Below are 22,810 nucleotides of genomic sequence, written 5' to 3'. Positions count from 1 at the left end.
GGCATAAAAGAGAAAGGCTATTTTTTAAAATCCAAAAGAAATACTAATGACACAAATAGAGGAAAATATCTCAACTTTAAATATAAGTGACCTAAAAAAAATTTAATAAGACAAAAGATAGCTGTAGAATAGATAAGAAAATAAAACCATGGAATCTTTTTTTTTTTAATTAACTAGAAACACATCTAAAAACCAAAGGCACACAAACTCAAAATGAAGTTGAAACATTTAATATGCATCGTGTGAATCTATAAAAGTGAGAGTTGCAATGGTGACAGCAAACAAAACAAAAGTTAACAACAAAATAAAGAAAATTACATTAAACTTAAAGGTACAATAAACAGTGAATCAATATTATTAAATATTTCTGCACCAAATCCCAGAACATCTAAATTCATAAAGGAAAAATTAACTGAATTGCAAAAAGACATTGATAGTAACACAATAATAGTAGGAGATTTTAATCTTCCCCTCTTAGTTTAGAAGAAAATGTAATAAAGACAAATGGGAAAATGCAGGACTGAGCAAACTCTTGAGAGATTTTAGAAGTAAAAGATTTATAGCATCTTCTGAAATATGACCACTAAAAGATATATGTTTCTCAGCATCTTAACAAAAATAGAGCATTTATTAGGGCATAAAGAAATTGAAAATAAGTGTGAAAAATCAGAAATTCTAAACACATTCTTGACTGACCAAAACATACTAAAAAAGAATAAACATAAAGGGAGCAGAGGCAAAAGATAAACACATGCCCTAGCCTAAAAGGAGATTGAATGAAATCATTGACATCATCAAATCAATGACATCATCAAACAAGGAGTATTTTGAAGAAGAAATCATAGAAACTTTTACCATGCCAAAGATAATGATAATAATGAGAAGACATACTAGAATTTCTATAATACTGATAACAGTGCTCAGAATTATATCCCTAAAAACATTAAATATGGGGGGCAGTTAGGTGGTGCAGTAGATAAAGCACTGGCCCTGGATTCAGGAGGATCTGAGTTCAGATCTAGCCTCAGACATGTGACAATTACTAGCTGTGTTACCCTGGGCAAGTCACTTAACTCTCATTGCCCTGAGGGGTACCCCCCCAAAAGCCCGTATTAGATTCATTAATAAATAAAATCTATTTATAAATCAAAAATAATTTATTAATAAATGAATAAAAGTAAATAAAACATTTGTTAAGCACTCAGTATTTGCCAGATACCTTACTAAGGACTCAGGATATAACTATAAGCTAGCAAGCCATTCCTTATCCAAGGAGCTGATATTCTAATGGAAGAAAACTACACATAAAGGGGAATCACAGAAGTGGTTGGGTTGAGGTGGAAGTAGGTTTTAGAGATAGCTGGGAAGAAGTGGTATCTTGGCTTGAGACAAAGTGATGTGAAAGCTCACCAGTGTGAGAGCTAGGTGAGCCAGATTGTGTTTGGGTGTGAGGTTCATGGAAGGGGCGGGTATGATGAGGTCCATGGTGGAAAGAACATGGTGTAAAAGTTTTAAAGGCCACTTCACCGCCATATTACACAAATTATTCTCAAAAATTGTGAGAAAGGCTCACAGTTTCTTCTTAAGGCTAACTTAGGCCTAATACCTGAACTAGGAAAGGAAAAAGCAAAGGAGCACTGTAGACTATTATTATTTTGATTTAAACTATAATGCTAGAGAAAAAGGCTACAAGCAATTTATCCAAAAACAGCTTGCATTTTGAAGGGGTGGTGTGGGAGGGAACAAGCATGTGCCAGGCACTGTGCTAAGCACAGTGTAATATTTTTGACAAATATTAGCCCATTTGATCTTCACAAAAACCCTGAGATAGGTGCTGTTATTGCCCCCATTTTTAGCTGAGGAAACTGAGACTTGGTTTAAGTCACTTGTCCTGGGTCACACAGCTGGTAAGTGTCTGAAGCCATATAAAAATTCAGGTCTGCCTGACTCCAGGCCTAATTTTCTAGCCACTGGGCCACCAGCTTCCTCTGATGGTCAAGTGGGGTTTATACCAGGATGTGAGATTGGCTTACCATTAGGAAACCAGTTAATTATGAAATGAGGGTATCAACAATTCCTGATACACTTTTGTTTTTATAACATTTCTTTCTGAATATTTCTTTTACATTGCCTTTACTTAGGCAATATAGTGTTTGGATTTTCTGTTGTCCACATGGACGAGATATTAATGTTGCCTTCCAGTATCTTTCTGCAGTTGTAAAATAGTTTTGTGTGCTGCTTTTGCCATGGTGGTATTCAGAATATTCCCAGACAGCTCCCTTCTTTGTTCTGCTAGGATAGCCATGGAAGTGGCATGATCATGCATTGTTTTATGTAGATCCTAAGTTTCTCAGAATTATAGGAGAGTGTATTGCTTCAGGTGGTACACTGGGCCTTGATTCAGGAAGACCTGAGTTCAAATCCAGCCTCAGACACCTAGCTATATGATCCTGGGCAAGTTACTTAACACTGTTTTCCTTAGGTTTTTCATCCATAAAGTGATTTGGAGAAGGACATGGTAAACCATTCCAGGATCACTTCCAAGAAAATCCCAAATGAGGTCACAAAGAGCTGGACACAGCAGCTTGCCCACACTGGATTGCTCATCTTCGTAGCCAGTTTCTTCATGAGGACATAACTCTGGTGTCCAGAACACACCTTTTCACCTGGGATGGCAGGAGTGTTTTAACTTTGTTCTCCTCTTTCAGTTTCTGAGTCTTAGAAATAGGAAAAGCTCTATGTTCTCTAGCCTCACACATAAAGCTGGGAACTAAGTTCTCCCTGAAAATAACATTATTTTCCCAGAGCAATTAAATGGCTGAAAAAATATATTTTCACGTGACTCAAGGCCATTGATGTACTAAGAAGGCTAATGTGGCTGGACCAGCCCAGAGGAGCCTTTTGTCTTAGTGACTGTGCCTCTGGCTTCCCAGCTTCTTCCTTCTAAGTGACAAAGCCGTGCTTTGGCCCTTAGGTTTTTGGAGGGATTGTGCTGTTCTTTTATTTCCCTATTTCTGCTATGGTTGCAGAAGTATTTTAACTATGTTGAGTGTACCACATATGGTCTTGCTGCCATGGATGATAAGTCCTCAGAGCCTTTAAACACATTACTTGCTCTACATTTTGATTCTGTGTATGTGCATATATCCATCTGGTCCTGGTCCTTTTTCTTTTCTTTTCTTATTTTTTCCCCATTTCCTTTACACTAGCAGTGAATAGCAAACATTTCTCCAAATGCTGTTCTATTCAGTGTGCAAATATAATTGAGTAGCTAAGCAGTTTCCAAAAAGATTTTTTTACATGATGGTCTTGTGTGCAGTCCTATAATTTTGGTATGAACTAGTTTCTCTGACATATAATAAAATACTTTGTATTCAAGATAACAGGTAAGTTCCTTTAAGGTCAACAAACTGAAGAATTAGGTTTGGACTTTTCCCATTTTGTCTTTCTGAAACTGAAACTGCCTTCCTTTTGGCAAGATATGAGCAGGCACTGATATCTGAAACTGTCTCTTGAATTCACCACTCTATAGTGTTCACACAGCCATTAGTTTAGACTGTATCCTGATCACCTCATACATAGGTTACTAATATTTCCTCCTGTTAATTCTAGTCTTACCCTGTACACCCCAGTTTGCCCACAAATGCCAAATTCATCTTCTTTCCATTCTCATGATTATACATGTCCCATAAGTGTGAGTCTCCGTTTTTCTGTTCTTTTCTATTTTTTATGCTTTCTTTATTCTCTGCTCCCCTGCAGCCCCCCACCCCCACCCCCCATGGCAATAAGGGTTAAGTAACTTGTCCAGGGTCACAGAGCTAGTAAATGTCAAGTGTCTGAGGCCAGATTTGAACTCGGGTCCTCCTGAATCCAGGGCCAGTGCTTTATCCACTGCGCCATCTAGCTGCCCCTCTTTATTCTTTTAAAGAGTTAATCCATTCTCTTGTTTTCATGTTTACCTATTAGCTTATGCTTGCTAAAGATGGTGGCAGCTGGGTGGTGCTGGGAATAGAGTGTTGGACCTGGAGTCAGGAAGAACTCCTGTTGTCAAGGCCACAAAAGAGTTTGTGTATTTTAAAGTTCGCTGGATGAAATGATCCAACAGTATTTCATAAAACTATATCTTTGGGCCCAAGACACGTTAGTAGGTCTTTTAGACTAAGTATCATCTTTGCTAAAAATAAAAGGATCAATAAAAAAGAATTTTGTGTGGATCTACAAAAGATTTGATAGAGAAGAATCATGGGGTTATGATCCAGAAGGGACCTTGGAACTTATTTCATGAAACCTTCCCATTTTATAGATGAAGAAGCAGTCCTACAGAGGATTGACTAAAATTACACAGATAGTAAGGCACTCAACTAGAATTGATTTCTAAGTTAGGCATTAAAAATAACTGGGGCAGCTAGGTGGCACAGTGGATAGAGCACCAGCCCTGGATTCAGGAGGACATGAGTTCAAATTCGGCCTCAGACACTTAACACTTACTAGCTGTGTGACCCTAGGCAAGTCACTTAACCCCAATTGCCTCACCAAAAAAACCAAAACAAAACAAAAATTCCCCTACCTATTGTAGGTAACTAATACACCAGATGATTGAATGATTATAGGGAAACATATATAGTTCTTCCTTATTAAAACAGACTGTCATAAATTTCAAATGTAGACTTGAGGTTTATGATTTTTGCATCATACAAATGAGTTCAGTTAAACAGCAGTTCCCTACCTCATTTAAGGTTTAGGTATTTGAGAGAGGTACTGGTGGGCAGATAAAATGTCTGCATTTTTACCTTTGGAGGATCAGTCAGAAAAGCAAGTAAAAGCATCTGAAAAAAATTAACTGGGAAACTAAATTTCATGTTTTTAAAAACCATACCCACATGGATGGACACTTGTAATTTTACTACAGTTAATCAAATGGGAGGGAAGGTGTAAAGGTTTGATCTATTTGGAACAGTTTCCTCTACCACCCCCACTTCTAACTGCCTTTGCTTCGGTGGATGATTTCTTTCCATACTGAGGGCCTCAGATAATGCCATTCTACATTGTAATATGTCTGTCATTGTGGATAATAAGGAGTGTATCGAATTGAATGAGTTTTCCCACTGGACTTTTGTGGAAGGAGATTGGTATCTGTAGAAAGGGGGAAGTATCTGAAGCAATCAAAGTTATCAAATACCTCCATTCCTGGCCCACTTAAACATAGGATATAAAACAAGTTTAAAGGCTGTGTGAGGGTACTTAACTCTTACTTCACCATTCTGTTGAAGTATAGATGTGTACACATGAATACAATGTGGGTATATGTGATTTTTAAAAATAGCCCAGTAGGATATTTTCGTAAGGGTTGATCAGTTGAACTGTTCAGCTTAGAGAAATTTGTATAAGACACTTCTTCAATTTGAAACCCCCAAGGCATACTGAATATATCAAAGCTGCTGCCTTTGCCTCTTGCGGCTTCAGAGTAGATAATTGAGGAGGGTCCAGAATGGAGAAGAAAAGTCTTTCATCTTAGCTAGCAGGGAAATCTTGTAACTTCCTTTCTGGGATAAACCTAGTGAAGATATCAGCAATTTGAACATTTTGATGGAGACCTTTACTCTATTAATCGTGTTTTCTGAAATGTGGCCAGAAGTGTACACAAGTTTTAAATTGGTCTTTTTCCCCTAGCTATTATCACTCCTTATAGCTAAGGTATCACATATCCCCTTTTAGTAGACCTGTCTGTTAAACATGGTAGATAGAACCCTTTTCCCATTGAGTAGTTCTAAAGCAAGGACCAAAGAGCATTAAAAGACCGTGGATTGTCTCCTGGCTGCCATGATTCAAACTCAAATCTTTTATAGAAATAGCATCAGTAACAGGGCAACTTGGGATTCATTGTAATTCATTGCCCCAAAACCCATGCTTTTCACTCTAACCTTGCTCTTACTTCTGGCACATTCATTTGTCTATTCTCCCCCTTCTCCCTTCTGTACTCTGTCCTTCTCTTCTTTTTCCCTATACTCCCCCTCCCTCTTCCCTATCTCCTTCCTACTGAACTCCTTTCCTTTTTCTTACTTTTGTTTCCCTCCCCACCTCTAAGCCTCACCAATGGGGATTCAGTTCCTTAAGGAATTGCCTTTTCTGAAGACAAATTGATCCTTTAAAGGGTCATGAGGAGAAGAGATATCTGCTATTCTTTTCCAGGGAGGACCTGAGAAAAAATTTATACTATCAAAATAGATTGAGGTATAAGCTAATGAAGAAACTTCCTATTAATTAGATATTGTAATAATAATAATAATAATAATAATAATAAAAAAACACTGCAAAATTATTCTCCCAAAAGTTTATGCAGCCTATTTCAGTGAAGGTCTTCAAGAATAGAATAAAGATAGGCCTGAGCAAAGGCAGAGAAGGGGCTTCCATTCATAAAGGCCATAGCACCATCTGAAAAACATGATAGCAGTGCCAATTGAAAATAACTGTAATAATGCTAAGCTAGTGCCTTCAGATGCTAATATGTGGGCGATAGTGTTTTTTCTTCCACTGGCTAGAAGATGGCAGATGACTGCAGATAGGTTTCCCATCTCTGATCTGAGTCATTGCAAGGCCTACACAGAGCGTCATTTCCAGAGTGATCCATGACTGCTTGCACATCTTGATTTGTGTATCATCCACCCACCAGAAAAGCAAGCATAATTTTTTATTTTCCTGTCTTTAGAAAAACAACAGATTTTCATATAAATTATCATCTAAACTAGACAGTTCTATTAAGATCAAGCTTCAGTAGAAGTCCTGTTTTCACAGTTTATATTATATCTACAATTGCCTAACCATTTAAAATGTTTTTGTATACCTGGTAATTTGGCGGAATTGGTTTTATTTTAGAATTTCTCAGGGATATTTCTATTTCAAGATTTTGAAAAACTAGATAGAAGCAATGCCTTAAACTTTTAAAACAGAAAACTATCAAAATGTGTTTTCCAAGGTGATCATAGTTGCCAGTTGCTACTAGTTCATTGGACTTTAGAGTGAGCCTAGAGTGTTAGCACAAATAGATGTTGCTGTTTTCACTTGTGAAACTTTGCTTTTTAGTGCTATTAGTCTTTTTTTGCTTGCTATGTGAGATTAAAAAAAAACCAACAAACCATGGATAATTGGCTTGAAGAAATTTGCTGTTTTTCCTCATGCAGTGTTTCTAGCTTTCATCATATGATATTTGTTCCAGCGTTTCTTGTTATGACATGATTCCACAGGAAATGACAATATCATGATTGAACAGATAATTAAAGAATTATCACTATTTTCTTCCCAACCCTTGGCTTAAATGTTTTGTCGGAAATGAAACCCCTCTAGCCATGGTTTTGGAGGCTCACAGGTCAATTTGATCAGTGTTTCAAAATAGTGTTCATTTAGATTTGTATATTCACACAGCTTATCAATATATGCTATAACTTCTGTGGCTAAATGAAGATACAGGCCCCTTTCTGGTCTTCAGTGCTAGTCAGTATTATATTCTTTATTTATATTCCTTATGATTTCCAGTACCTAGCAACTCCTGCCAAAGGAGTATTCTTAATGCCTCCTTAAGTATGATCATAAACCATACCGCAGAGCTTGGAACGTGGGTATTGGCATATGGAATTCTGTAAGCATTTATAACTTGTGGTACATTTTCTTTTCCTTAATAGTATTTTATTTTTTTCCAGTTACATGTAAGGATGGTCTTCTACATTCATTTTTATACGATTTTGAGTTCCAAATTTTTCTCCCTCCCTCCTCCCCAAGACAGCAGCCTGATATACGTTATATATGTACAATCAGATTTTGAAAATATTTCATAATATTCTCTATTGCTTGTTTGGTCATAAGTAATTCTTCTCTTCATAGATCTGGGAGGTAAGCTATTCCTTCCTCTCCTAATTTGCTTATGGTATCACCCCTTATGTCTAAATCGTATATGCATTTTGAGCTTTTTTGGTATACTGTGTAAGATGTTGGTCCAAGCCGAGTTTCTGCCATACTATCTTCCAGTTTTTCCAGCAGTTTTGGTCACATAGTGAGTTCTTATCCCAGAAGCTGACGTCTTTGGGTTTATCAAACAGTAGATTATGATAATCATTTGCTACAGTCTCCTATGCCTAACCTATTCCATTGATCCATTGTGGTACATTTTAAAACTGCACAGACATTGCTTTTGCCATCTAATGTTTCCTAGCAAAGAATGTTGGAGCTGAAAGGGACTTTGAGAGGACATTGTAGCCCAGCTACTTTAATTTTACAAGTCAGGAAACTCAGGTCCATCTATGTACAATCTACCCCAACCAAATTTCTGGGCAATGTGCTTTATTTCACTGATTTCTGTATCCTGTTTCATATTTCTAGCAATTTTGGGGGGTCTTTTTCCATACTTTGTTGTTGTTGTTGTTGGGGCAATTGGGGTTAAGTGACTTGCCCAGGGTCACACAGCTAGTAATTGTTAAGTTCCTGAGCTGGATTTGAACTCAGGTCTTCCTGAATCCAGGGCCGGTGCTCTATCCACTGCGCTACCTAGCTGCCCCCGTACGTTTCTAACATATATTCTTTTCATCATTTATTGGGCATTCACTTAGGAACATAGGTGCAACCAAGTACCTCTCGTAGTCTAGGATCTTGATCTGAGGGTGAATCAATGGTTTTGTTTGTTTGTTTTTGTTTTTTAAGCATTTTCTTCCTCTTGGCTTAGGGTAGTATGTCTTTTTTATAAAGCACTCTCTGCGTTCTTTAAGGAAAAGCATTGGAATAATGCCACTGTCATTTTAATCATTCAGTGCTGGGGCTAGTTAAACAAATCAGCAAGGCTCCTTCCTACATGTTATTTCCTTGTAATTGCCTATAAATAAGGAGCTTCCATAATCAGAAACTTTCCTGGTAGTATTTGCAGGAGTGATGGTTCTCCACTTGTAAGGATATAACATTTATGTTTAAAATTTACTAAAAAGCACAGGAAACAAAAGTTCTTTCCTTAATATGATCAGAAGTAAAGATCTTAAATAAAGAGCAAATATTTCTCTAAATGCATCTGAATTTACTAGTTACTTTCCTTAGAGAAAGAAAGCAGTTTGTAATGGAATTTGCTTGGACCACAGTTTTTAAGAGATTGAAAAAAGAGCCATAGAAGAATAAACTGTGGGATGGAGTGGTGACCACTTTTTCTAGGAGTTTGGCTGTGAAAGAGTGGAGATAGAAGAAAATGTCTTTGCGAATGGTAGGATCAGTAAATGGTTGTAGACTATTTGAAAATAATTTGTGGATCTCAAGTGATCTTTGTTAGGATATTTGCTGTATACCACTAAATTCTCCATAGATGGGTTTTTTTTTCCTCTAAGAAATAAACTTCAGGGGAGATGATGAGGAAGAAATATTCAAATTTCCTGGTCTTAAGATTCACCTCAGACCCATTGCTTTTTATTTGGAACATAGCATGAGGGTTTCTTAGAGCCTCTTCTATGGCAAAAATGATTTTGTCCATGGTTAGATATTTTAATCATTCAGGCATCAGAGTTAGAAAATGCTTATTAGGCATTTTGCATGTTCCCAACATTTTGTGTCATTTCGCTGTAGAAGATAGCATTGTTTTCAGTGTTGCTTACAAGGTTCTGGGTTTGGCAGTTTTTCAGGTAGGTTGCCCTCATACTGATATGTTGTCCTTTTCCCCCCTATGATTTTAGGACAAGAACAAGAAACTTCGCCCGCTGTATGACATTCCTTACATGTTTGAGGCTCGAGAGTTCCTCCGGAAAAAGCTCATTGGGAAGAAGGTAAGCAATGCATTCAAGCATCAGAAATTGGTGGTATTTCATCAAAACCATGGCTTATTCCTTCATTGGTTTCTTAAAGCCAAGCAGTACCTGTTCAAGGCCAAGTAGGCGACCATTTTCTCCTGAGTTGGGAAGAAACTCCGCAGTGTTTCAACAGATAGGACCCTCACCAAGAGCTGATCCTGAAGTCTAAGAGTGTATTGTCTTCTAGGGTTCAAGCCCAATGCCAGGTGTTGTAATTGCACACTGCCCAGAGCCCCCTTCTCTTGACTGACCCTCTTTGTTCAGATACTTCCTCTGAAAGTTAATCTGTGATTTTGCTGGTGACCAATGGCTATTGCATCTGCACTTGAAAGATTGGGATAAGCTTTTCTCCTTGAATTGTAAAGAGGGCTAAGTAGGGGACAGCCCTCAGCTCTCTCTGCTATACCAGATCTCTGATCTACTACTGAACATCTCTTCAATACCTTGACTTGAAGACTTAATGTCTTTTCTCTAACTCTTCCCTCCTTATGATGCATCTCATAAGATTAATATGAGATCATAGGAGCTAGATCATAAGTATCTGTCTAAAGCAAAAATAGTACTCAGACAAACATAGCTTTTCATCAGAATCAAACCAAAATGGAATAGAAATGAGTGGTAATTTGCATTAGTTGTCTTTAGACCTCCTCCCTATTTTCTTTTAGAAATGTCCTGATTTAATTTAGACCCTGCCTACATAGGCTAGAAGGTCACCATGACAACCATGCAGTGCTTTACCAGATACCATGTTTATTCTAAATTAGAAAGGGCACTGTTTAGGTATATTGTACCTTTCCCTATAATGCTGGGAAGTCTTTACTCCTTGCATTTTTAATGACTTTATATGATTATAATGGTGGACTTCCTGGGGAATTCTTTTTTCCTTCAGGGCATGAAGCTACAGTTGCCCATGTATTGCAGTTTTCCTGTGTTAAGCTCAAATACTATCACTGCTGGTGACATTTTATAAGTGGTGAATATTTAACCACTTTGGGTAGGGAACATGATGTAGTTCAGTTCTCTTGGTCTGGAACATCCCAGATTCAAGATGCTTTTCCTGCTATCCTTTACTTTTCAATTGAAACCAGACAGTGACTATGCTTTCTAGAAACATCAGTTGTGACAATACCTTTGTGCTCTTGAGGACCATCTCTACCTCCAGGGGGAAGGGGTGGTGAACAGAGCATAGCACCTTTCTAGTTTTCCCCTTCAGACATCTGCATCTATTCTACATTGCATATAGTGACTAAGATGTAAGGAAAGAGAATCTTTATTTATTTCTGGATTAGCATAAATGAATTGGGACAAATTGTCAAATTTAAAGGAAGTAATTGAGGTCTTTTCATCACAAATGCCTAAAAGTCCTCTTTTTGTTGAAGTTCCATTTTTTTCCTCTGAAAGATTATACTCAGTTTTGCTCGGGAGGTGATTCTTGGCTGTAGCCCCAATTCCTTTGCCCTCCGGAATATCATATTCCATGCCCTCCGGTCCTTCAATGATCTTTTAGATCTTGTTTTATCTTTATTGTAGCTCTACAGTATTTGAATTCCTTTTTTCTAGCTGCATGTAATATTTTCTCCTTTACCTTAGAGCCGGGAGGTTTTCCTTTTGGGATCTCTTTCAGGAGGTGATTGATGGATTCTTTCAATTTCTATTTTACCTTTTGCTTCTAGAATATCAGTGCAATTTTCTCTGACAATTTTTTGGAAGATTCTGTCTAAACTCTTATTTTGGCCATGGTTTTTAGGGAATCCAATGATTTTCAAATGATCTCTCCTGGATCTATTTCCCAGGTCAGCTTTTTTTCCAAGGAGATATTTTTATATTGCCCTCTATTTTTTTATTCATTTGGATTTGCTTTACTGTGTCTTGGTTTCTCATAAAGTCACTAGCTTCCTTTTGTTCAATCCTAATTCTTAAGGAATTATTTTTTTCCGAGAGCTTTTGTATCTCCTTTTCCATTTGACTTTTCAAGCTGTTGACATTTTTTTCCTCATGATTCCCCTGAATTGCTCTCATTTCTCTTTCCATTCTTTCCTCCACCTCTCTAAATCTTCCTTCTATCTCTCCTACTTTCTCTTCAAAGTCCCTTTTGAGCAATTGCATGGCCTGAGACCAATTCATATTTTTCTTGGAAGCTTTGGATGTAGGGGCCCTGAGGTTGTTATCTTCTGAGGATGCACCATGACCTTCCTTGTAGCTAAATAAAGTTTCAATAGTTCTCAACTTTCTTTGCTTGCTTATCTTGCTGTCTTTTTCTCAACCTTTAACTCACTCTTACAATGGGACCCTACTTCCAGGGTACACTGTCCCAAGCTTCAGAGGGTCTCAGGTGTTTTGGTTTGAGGTTTTTCTCCCGCCTGACCTATTTGCTGGTTCAAAGATAACCTCAAGCCAACTTGTTAATTAACCAGCCAGCAAAAGGGTATGTGCTGTGTTTCTTAGCTCTGGTGAGCCTGTGCCCCTCCCCTGTCTGGGCCTCCTGCCACTCAGGATTTCTTCCTGGTTCCCTGCTGGGGTGGGATAGCTGAATTCCTCCTTAGGGCACCCCTGTATTTCTGTGGCCCCCCCCCCCCCTCCCCAAAGCAGTTCAGCCCTCTCACTGGATTGTAAATGGGACTTCAATGAAAAAGAGGACTGTCAGGCATTTGTTATGAAAAGACCTGAACTGAATAGAAAATTTGACTTTCAAATTGAAGACCCTAGAGAAGCATAAAAAGGTAAACAGGAAAAAGAAATCATGAGGGATATTAAAAGATTAAACTGTTTACATTCCTACATGGGAAGATAGTCCTTCTAACTCATATGAACTTTCTCAGTATTAGGGCAGCTGAAAGGAATACACTTAGAGGACACAGGTTTGAACTGAATATGAAGGGATGATATCTGTAAGGCATTTTTTTTTTTAAATCCTTGTGTTTTGTGGGGCAGGCAGGGTGGGGTGACTTATGTGTGGGGCTGGATTTGGGTTTGGAGCCTCCTAAGTCCAGGGCTGGTGCTTTGTCCACTGTGCACCTAGCTAACCCATGATGACATCTTAAAGTTAAGGGGTAAGAGGAATGCACTGGAAGAAAGGGAAAGGGAGAGGTAGACTTGGGAAAAGGAGCTCACATAAAAGAAACAAGAAAACACTTATGGAAGGGAGGGGAAGAGGGGGAAAGAGTGGGGTAGTGAGTGAATCTTACCATCATCAGAATTGGCTCAAAGAGGGAATAACATTCATACTCAAATGGGTATAGTAATATATTTTGCCCCGAGGGAAAGTGGGAGGAGAAGGAGATAAGGAAGTGGAGAGAAGAGGGGAAGGAAGGAAGGGCAGGTTGGGGGAGGGAGCAGTAAAAAGCAAAACACTTTTGAGGAAGGTGAAGATGTTCTGCATAACTGCACATGTATGACATATTGAATTGCTTTATTTCATAGGGAGGGTTTAGGAGGGAGGGAAGAAGAAAACTTAGCACACAGAATTAGCTCAGAGGCCTTAATCTCATCAGAATTGGCTCAAGGAGGGAATAATTGGGAGGAGTAATCTGTATAACTACAGGAAAGTTGGAGGGGAAGAGGATAAAGAGGGAAGGATGAAAGAAGGGAGGGTAGAGTGGGGGAGGGGACAGTCAGAAGCAAAACACTTTAAGGAGGAATAGGGTAAAAGAAGAGAACAAATAGAGTAAATATCATGGGAAGGGAATAGGATGGAGGGAAACAGTTATGATGATTGATTATAATGGCAAAACATATGGTACCTACTTTGCTGGGCTATTGTGAAGAAAATTACAGGTTTTAAGGTATTATATAAAAGTCATGTTGAACAGGATGCTATCAGAAAAACCTGGAAAGACCTACATGATCTGAAGCAGAGTGAAATGTACTGTATACAAAATAACAGCAATAGTATAAGATGATCTGCTGGGAAGTTATTTTCAGCAAGGCAATGATCCAATATAACCCTGAAGGACTTATGAAAATTGCAATCCATCTACAGAGAAAGAACTGATGGTATCTGAAAACAGATTGAAACATAATTTTTTTTGACAGTTCCTTAATCTGAAGTTTTGTTTTTATCTATTTTCCCTCAAAATCTAGCTAATATAGAGATGTTTTCCATGACTACTCATGCATGACTTATATTGAATTGCTTGAGTTCTTGGGGGTGAGAGGTGGGAAGTGAGGGAGGAAGGGAAGCTGGAACACAAAGTTTTAAATAATTGATGGCAGGGGCAGCTAGGTGGCGCAGTGGATAGAGCACCGGCCCTGGAGTCAGGAGTACCTGAGTTCAAATCCGGCCTCAGACACTTAACACTTACTAGCTGTGTGACCCTGGGCAAGTCACTTAACCCCAATTGCCTCACAAAAAAAAAAAAAATAAATAATCGATGGCAAAATTTGTTTCTACATGTAATTTGGAAAATAAAATTCTAAACAGGAAAAAAAAATTGAGGTAAAACTTTCTTAACTACCAGAGTAAGCCCAATTAAAGGAGTTTCTAGATTGTATAGAAAGGTGATCAAAATTTACTTGGCTACTTGTTAACTGAAAAGAGCAGCTATCCTTTTAGATTGTGGTACAGAAAGCCTGGAGAGGAACACAGCTTGGCTGGCACGGTGCCCTCATTAAAAAGAAATTATAAAAGGACCTTCTTGAGGAAGAGGCAGCAGGGAGTAAGTACTTCCAGTGTGTGGATTCCATGGCTGGAGTGAGGCTTCAGGATGGAGAGCTGGGCTGTATGGTAGAAGAAGGTCAGAGTGCAGCCTTGATAGGAATGAAGAAGGTACTTGGCAGAGAAGAGGAATGGATTGTGGTTTACCTGTAAATAAATTCAATCTTCATAAAAATATGTACCATATCATCTTGTCTTCTATTTAGCAATCTTCTCTGTAACATTCTTAACTGGTCCTTATCTGGCCTCATTGCTTTCTACCAACAACAGGGAATTCATTATCTTATAACAGTCCATTGCATTTTGGGGAGGAAAAAAAGAATTGTCTATGCTATCACATTGACAAGTGTGCAGTCACAACTGGGATAATAACTAGCTCTGGCATTACTTGCTTTGTTTCTTTTATCTTCTAATAACTTGATAAAATGCCTTACTCTTCCATTGCCCAGATATGGATAGTGGCCAGTTAGGGCAACAGTGCTTTAGTTCCTACAAAATAAGCATAAATATATGTATGTACATACTGTGTGTGTGTGTGTGTGTGTGTGTGTGTGTGTGTGTGTGTGTGTGTGTGTTTCTCTCTTGGTCTGTATGTTTGTCCTGGAATTGCTACAGTAACTGCCTGTGTTGCTGTAGTGCTTGATGGAGTACCCTTACCACCCCATGGTTTACCATCTGCTCCTTTCACTAGTGGCCTGACTAATAATGTGTATCTTTGGTTCAGGGCTCATCTGCACATTTCCTCTTTGGAGCCACCCATTCTTACTGTGTGCTACATGAATGGAAAAAAAGGAAAATCACAAGGATGACCTTTACTTTTTTCTTATTGGTACCCCCTTTAGGCAAATGTCCATAGTAAAACCGTTAGCTTTGTATTAATTTTTAAAATAGTGGAGTCATTTTTCTTGGTATTATTTAAAGCAGAATATATTAATCATTTTGTAGACCACAGGCATCTTGAATCTAGATCATTCTGTTTAACATTAAAGAAATCTGCTTAGCATTGGTAGCTATAGTCTTCAATGGGGTCTTCCACCAATGAAACAGGTTCATTACTGTGGAGTCCTTATAATAGGGGGGTGAAGGGGAACTTACTGCTTTTAAAGAATCTGACTTAAGCAGGGGAAGAAAGAAATTAGAAGAGCTTAATTGAACAGTACTGGTTTTGGAGACAGAAGTCCAGTTCTTACTGCATCATTACTTTAGGGTTATGGGCAAATAGATAAACATTTATATAACACTGTGCCAGCTACTGTACTAATCACTTTTTACAAATATTATTTAATTTGATCTTCACAAGAATCATGAGAGGTAGGTGCTAATTATTATCTCCATTTTACAGTGGAGGAAATGGAGATTAAGTGATTTTCCTAGTGTCAGAGAGCTAGTAAGTATCTGAGGCTGTATTTGAACTCCTGTCTCCCTGCCTCCAGGCTCAGAGCTCTTTGTGCTGGACCACCACCTTCCTCAACTCCTCAAATCGAGTATCATCCCCGTAAGCTGACAGTTTTTTTTTCAATATATTGCCCTGCCCAATATTCCCCCCAATACCCTTTGAATTCCATGTGGTTTAATAAGCATAGTTTTTGAAAAATCAAATACCTCTGGAAAGTTTAATGGATATTAGTAATTCAGTACAGTTTGATTGCCTTGTCGGTGGTGGAGGGTGGGGGCAGAAAACTAAGTTGGCAGGAAAAGATAAGGAGGTAACCAGAGATAAAGGGTAGGTAGATCTGATTACCAAATTAGATTTCTGCTTATAAGGACTATACAATTATTTGTTAAATGTAAAACAGTATGTTCTCTCTCTAACCAATTTTGGGCCTCGTTCACCCACCATCTCTCTAGTCTATGCAATATGCTTTCAAGAGCAGATACAGATACAAATGAACCCTATGGGTTATCCATCCAGGTGGGCAATAATTATTCTCTATTCATTTTTATTTTGGACTTTGGATGGTTAAGATGAAGCCTTGAGTGCTTGAAGATCTCGTTTAGAAAGCTTGCAGTTGGCACATTTTCATCCATAGCTGGAGATTGTCTGTCTCTCTGTCTTTGTCTTTTTAAAATGTATTTTATGGTGGAAATCTTCTGGGAACATGACAGACACTTTTGGCAAGCATTCATCTCCCCTATCTTATCTCTTTCTTAATAATTAGGATTGTCTAACATAGTTATGTCTTTTTTAGTATCTTTCAGTATTATCTGTACATAGTAGGTGCCTAATAAATATTAATTGAATCGAAAAAAATTTCTGGTCTTGGAAAAGTCCAAGAGAGTCATTAGTGAGAGTAACATTTTTGGTCAGTCAATAAGAGCTAATAGGATATATTACTTTCTTGTTGAGGGTGTGAGATTTAAAATTGGATATCAGATCATAAATCTCCCCTACTTAACCTTTCCCTTAATTTATCTCCCAAGCTAGTAAATGGAAGAAGCTTTTGGTTTTCTAGATAGACCTTTTTATTTATTGTTATGATAGTCACAAGGTGATGTTGATTAGAAGGATAGGAAAGTAGAAACACAATACAAATCGTCTTAAGTCTAAGCTTAGTCTATATTCCTTATAAAAACTCACCAAACTGAAAAGGCCACCTTTGGAGAGAGAGAGTCTGTGCCGCGCCTTCAGGAGTCCCGCCAAGCAGGCCAAAGCCCCACCTCCATTCTCTCCACCCCGGAAGTCGAGTCCCCGCAGGCAGTCTGACGTGCGCAGCAGGCGGACTGCTCGTCTCCTCCCCAAAAGGGTGGTCCTTGAAAAACTGGCGTCTTTCAGTCATCCCAACCGACCGTTAAAAACTTTCATATTTTACCACAAGGGCAATACCTCTTTTTCCATCTCTACCTTTCCCTCTTTCCTGGGAACACAGCTTCCAATTATCTTTTTTGCAACCCTTCCCTTGATGTTAAGTACCAAGCTCCCTGGTGGCCAGGTGGTTTTACTAGTTCTTAACTATCTTTGATGTATTTAGGTTAAAAAATCCTTTCACTTGTCATCTCTACTTTTCACTTTACATTTAATTGATTGAGTTAGGATGATTGTAAATGGAAAAGCATTTTACATTAGTGATCAAAACAGGCCCCAGAGGTTATGAGTACATTATGATTTCAATCGACAGATTTCTGTGAGGCTGCTTTTCCTTGTCTTCTCCGTGCCTGCTGACAGAATCAATCTTGAATATAAATTTCTTTAATAAATGAATAGAAAAACCTGCCAAATTTGGAATATTTTGCATGGTCATTGTCTCAGGGTACCTGTGGCCCTTCTAAAGATTTTATTGCTGTGGTTGCTGGAGCTTTTGTTGCATTTCAGAGTTCTGAGTACATCTCTTAGGCACCATGTTTCTAAGTTCTATTATTTTGGTACGTGGTACCTAGGCTCCTTCTACTGGTCACTTTCTTAGTTGGAAAATATATTACTATAGTTTGGAAGCCAGGATCAGTCTAGAAGTATTTTCCCCTGTTGATTTCAGGGGAGATTAAGCATTAGGAGATAAAAGTTTTTTGAGTTTGGACTCATTAGCTTCATGGTCAGGTGAAGGTAATGGGAGAAAGTATTTGTGGAGACTGATCTTGGTACCTGTTTTCTTCCACAATTGGAAACGGGTTTGACTCCAGCTCTTACTTCTGAAATTTCCATTGCTGAATAAGGTCTTATTTTTATCTACCCTGTAGAGAAAAAGACTTCTATGCTTTTTTAGCCATTAGGGTCTTAAATTGGATACATTTTTGTATTTGGGGGAAATAGAGATAGAGATTTGGTGCAGAAAAATGAGTGTCTTAATACCCAGGTTGAACAAAACCACTCTTCCAGCTATTATTTTCTTAAAACATTTGCTTGTTTTCCTGTGAAGAGGGGAAAGAGAAGGGAACAAGCATTTCTTGTTTTTATTTATTTTTATTTTAAACTAAAAACAATTTTTTTTGCGGGGCAATGAGAGTTAAGTGACTTGCCCAAGGTCACACAGCTAGTAAGTGTCTCTCAGGTGTCTGGGGCTGGATTTGAACTCAGGTCCTCCTGAATCCAGGGCCAGTGCTTTATCCACTGCAGTGCCACCTAGTTGCCCGAAACAAGCATTTCTTAAGCAACTACTATGTGTCAGGCACTGTGGGAATGCTTTAATATTATTATTTCCTTTGATCTTCATAAGGACCCCTGGAAAGGAGGTGCTATTATATCCCTGTTTTAGAGTTTAAAAGATAAAGATGGGGCAGCTAGATAGCACAGTGGATAGAGCACTGGCCCTGGATTCAGGAGGACCTGAGTTCAAATCTAGCCTCAGAAACTTAACACTTACTAGCTGTATAGACCCTAAGCAAGTCACTTAACCCCAATTGCCTCAAACGCCCCCCCCCCCCAAAAAAAAACCCACAAACAAACAAACATAAAGGAATCTGATGGATTCACTGGAGCCCTTCCCATCCTTTGCTATTTTTACCTGTAATATCACTTCTCTTTGGTTTAAGGAGGGTTTTTTGTGTTTTTTTTTTTTTTTCTGGTAAGGCAGTTGGGGTTAAGTGACTTGCCCAGGGTCACACAGCTAGTAAGTGTTAAGTGTCTGAGGTCGGATTTGAACTCAGGTACTCCTGACTCCAGGGCCGGTGCTTTATCCACTGCGCCACCTAGCTGCCCCAGTTTAAGGAGGGTTTTGACTCTTTCTTGCTTAGTTTTCTTGTGAAAAATTATGAGACTGTAATATGCTTTGTGGTCATCTCCTCCTGTGTTTCTTTCTCTTATCTTTCCACCTACATTTCTGCAACATTGTCCTTGGAGCTGGAAGTTTCCATGCTCTTTCTCTGCCAAGTTTGGTTTTTATTTTTGGGGGAGATTTGTGCTGAATCAGTTCAGCTGTGTTTGGGGGTAGGAAAAAAAGCTTGCTTTTTTCCCCCTACAGTAAAAATAACCCTTTTGTACCACAATCCCTATAAAATGTGCTGACTTGCAAATCTTTTAACTTCCTATACCTCTTGGTTTAGAAAGAATATAATTTTTTTGTAGCTTAGGGGTTAGGATACAAACTATCTTCCTTTTATGTTTCTGGAAAGGAATAATAATTCACCTTTATATAATATAAATCTCATAAGTCTGAAAAGTGCTTTCCTTTCAGTACCATTATGGCATGTGATACAACTATCTGTTTTGTAGATGGAGAAACTGAGGCCCATAGAAGTTAATTGAATTGTCCACGTAATATGTTACTTGCAAAGAAAATGTCAGATCCAACCCTCATCTCCTGACACTTTCGTCAGTAGCAAACTCATGAAATAATCCCCGATTTGATAGGCAATTTTAACCTTTTGAATCTAGTTTTGATTTTGTTTCTAGGAAGTGTTTTTGTAAGGTACAGTGTAGGTGCTGTTTCCATATTTGCTCATTGTTTTCTTGGACCTGTGAGAACAAGTTGACGAGAAAACTTCTCTTATAAATTTATTATCTATTCTAAGTCAGTAAATTAAATTCTTGTTCAATGTGCTTAACATTCATTGGGACCTTATTGCTTCTCTCTCTGCTTATTCTTGTGTTTCATGAGTTTAGGTTAATAATTGATTTTCCTTTTCATTATGCCCTAACTGGGAAGGGTAAAGGATGAATGATTGTGGTGATAGGGCTGGGGTGGTTTGTTTGTGAGAATGAATTTCATGCCTTTGATATGGTCATTGTGAGACTATAATTCTGTCAAGTCTTTCCATCTGGGTAATAGAGCTATTATTATAGTGCTGCAACTTCATATTTGGGATTATATTGAGTACACAAGGAATATGATCTCATTTCCTGAATGTGCTTAAGAGAAAGCTTTTGCTTTTGCTAGAAATGTATATTCTTTTATCTATTTATCTATATCTGAGACTGCCCATTTTGGTCAGATGAATTATTCCTGCCACTGCTCTGAGCAGATTTTTACACATTTCCAAAATATTATTCTAAAGGAACAATGAAATACTGATAGTGGAAAGGAGTGAAGCAATTTTCAAACCACCTCATAGAAAAATCACACTCATAAACTGGAAGATGTAGGATAATCCCTAGAAGTCTGCCCTGTAGTAGTAATAGTATAGATTTGATTGTGAAACACTAAATTCCAGTATCTCCTTTTCAAGTGAGAGTTATGAATGCAAAGTTTGTTCAGTATAGAAATATGGATCACCTCAATTTTTTTTTTTAAGAATGATAATGTAGAAAATCTTTTGTATTCTTCAAACACTGATTTCCTCCACATTTGATCTTCAGTTTGACTTCTCTTTACCTCTCATATTCATGGATGCTAAGCTCTCTTCACAATAAGTTTGAGTGTTTATGAGATAGGGTTACATCCAACTGTTGGGGACCTTACTTGTCTTATTAAATACTCTCTTTTGTAAATTTTGTCCTCTTCCGTCAAGGTAAGTTTTAGATAGAATCCCATGGACTAAACTACTTAAGAGAAAGTCATACTAGAAAGGATGGGAGAGGCTCAAGAATGAAATCTGAAGACATAGAGGGATACAATTTCTTTGAGCAGGAGAAATGAGATTTGTTTGAAGAGACTGATGTGAATGCATAGGGAACTCACCAACCAAGAAATGTACAAAAGAGAGAAGCAAAGCTAGGGAATAGAAGACAAGTATAAGAGGATGGCATTATTATGCAAAAATAAATGTGATGAGGATGATGAGCTCAGGCAGGTTATGGAAACTAAGGACTAGAAAAAGGGTTTTGGCAAGAGAAGGATGGTTGAGGATAGGATAGCAACTTGGGCTTGAAGGGATGGTAATGAGAAACAGAAGGGAGAGCTGCTCAATTTTATTTTGTTTCTATTTTCCCTGCAAAGAAGAAAGGGATTTTCACTGGAAAAGATAGAACAAACATAACTAACAAAATGTTAATAACCAAGATAGGTAAGGAGATAACTGAAAAGCTACCCTTGATGAATTTAAGTCACCTGACCCAGAGGAGTAGGGATGTCCCTTTTTTTTAAAAAGAGAAGAGGACAGAATCTGCAAATTGCAAGGCTATTTCATTGGTTTGAATCTCTAAGATGAAAATCAAGAGAGATAAATGTAATGTCTTGCACTTGGATACAGAAAAGCAATTCACAAGTATAAAATGAAGTATATGTGGTTAGATAGCATCTGTTCTAGAAAAACTTGGGGGTTTTCAAGTATTTTAAGGGCTGACATGCTGAGGAAGGATTAGTTCAGGGTACCCCCAGAGCTCAGAACCAAGAACAACAGGTAGAAGTTGCAAAGAGGCCTGCTTAAGCTTGATGTCCTGAAAAGCTTCCTAATAGGGCTATCAAAAAATAGAAGAGGCTGCTTTGAGAGGTGATGGCTTCTTCTCTCTTTGGAAGTCTGAAAGCATAGATTGAACAAACATTTGCCAAGCATGTTATGGTGGTGATGGTTTTGGAGTATGGATTGAACTAGGTGGAGGTTTGAGGTCCCTTCCAATTTGTAACTTCTGTGATTCTCTGAGACTGATATTCCAGAGTGACTCTTGGGTACTTGGCCTTTCACTTCAGTTATTTCTTTCCAAATATAATGCTGACATGTACTTTAGACTCCCTTTCTTGGAAGGTTTCCCTTTTGTGATGTCCACTTTATTCACAGAGGCCCCAGGCAGCCCTTGTCATCTTTCTGTGCCATAAAAATTGACGGCACAATATAATATAACAGGTCCTGGGAGAAATCTTTCCTGACAGGTGTTCTTTATGAGATGTGATCATTTCATCCAAGATTGAAGAATTAAGAATAATTAGCCTCAATGCAGAAATATGTTTAATGTGATTGTACATATATACCCTATATCAGATTGCTTTCCTTCTTTGGAGGGGGAAGGGAAGGGAGGGAGGGACAAAAATTTGGAACTAAAAATTCTATGAAAACGAATGTTGAAAATTATCTTTACATGTAACTGGAAAGTAATAAAATACTTTTATTGGAAAAAAAAAAGAATAATTAGCCTCTGCCTGCCTCCCAGTTGTTCATTTTTTACTAATTCTCCTTGTACAACTTACGCTCATGAAATTATTTTCAGGAAGGTTCTTCTGTGATCATTGATATCAAATGTTTGATTCTTCTGTGAATATATAATAGGAGAGCATAATGTGTAAAACACGTGGGAATATTCTCCTATATAATTCTATGTGTCATACCTAATTATTTTGACTTGTAATATTCATAGGTTGCAGGAGAATAGCTTCTCTACAAATATTTCTTGAGGATATAGCATGAAGCATTGTAAGTGATCAAAATACATGTTAAAAAGTGTCCCTTAGGGGCAGCTAGGTGACGCAGTGGATAAATAACCAGCCCTGGATTCAGGAGGACCTGAGTTCAAATATGACCTCAGACACTTGACACTTACTAGCTG

The 22,810-nt window shown here is 38.0% G+C and overlaps 1 protein-coding gene across 1 annotated transcript in view; it reads left to right on the top strand.

Annotated features, from left to right (window-relative positions):
- SND1 (staphylococcal nuclease and tudor domain containing 1) overlaps positions 1–22,810 on the top strand; it is a 486,824-nt gene that overhangs the window by 154,638 nt on the left and 309,376 nt on the right. Inside the window, exon 11 of the mRNA XM_043965422.1 lies at positions 9,696–9,785. Coding sequence (XP_043821357.1) covers positions 9,696–9,785 — 90 coding nt within the window. The remainder of the gene's footprint in view (positions 1–9,695; positions 9,786–22,810) is intronic.

The sequence above is a fragment of the Dromiciops gliroides genome, chromosome 5, assembly GCF_019393635.1.
Source record: "Dromiciops gliroides isolate mDroGli1 chromosome 5, mDroGli1.pri, whole genome shotgun sequence".
Classification (NCBI taxonomy): domain Eukaryota; kingdom Metazoa; phylum Chordata; class Mammalia; order Microbiotheria; family Microbiotheriidae; genus Dromiciops; species Dromiciops gliroides.
Note: the sequence above shows the minus strand (reverse complement) of the source record. Positions and strands in the feature narration are given on the sequence as shown.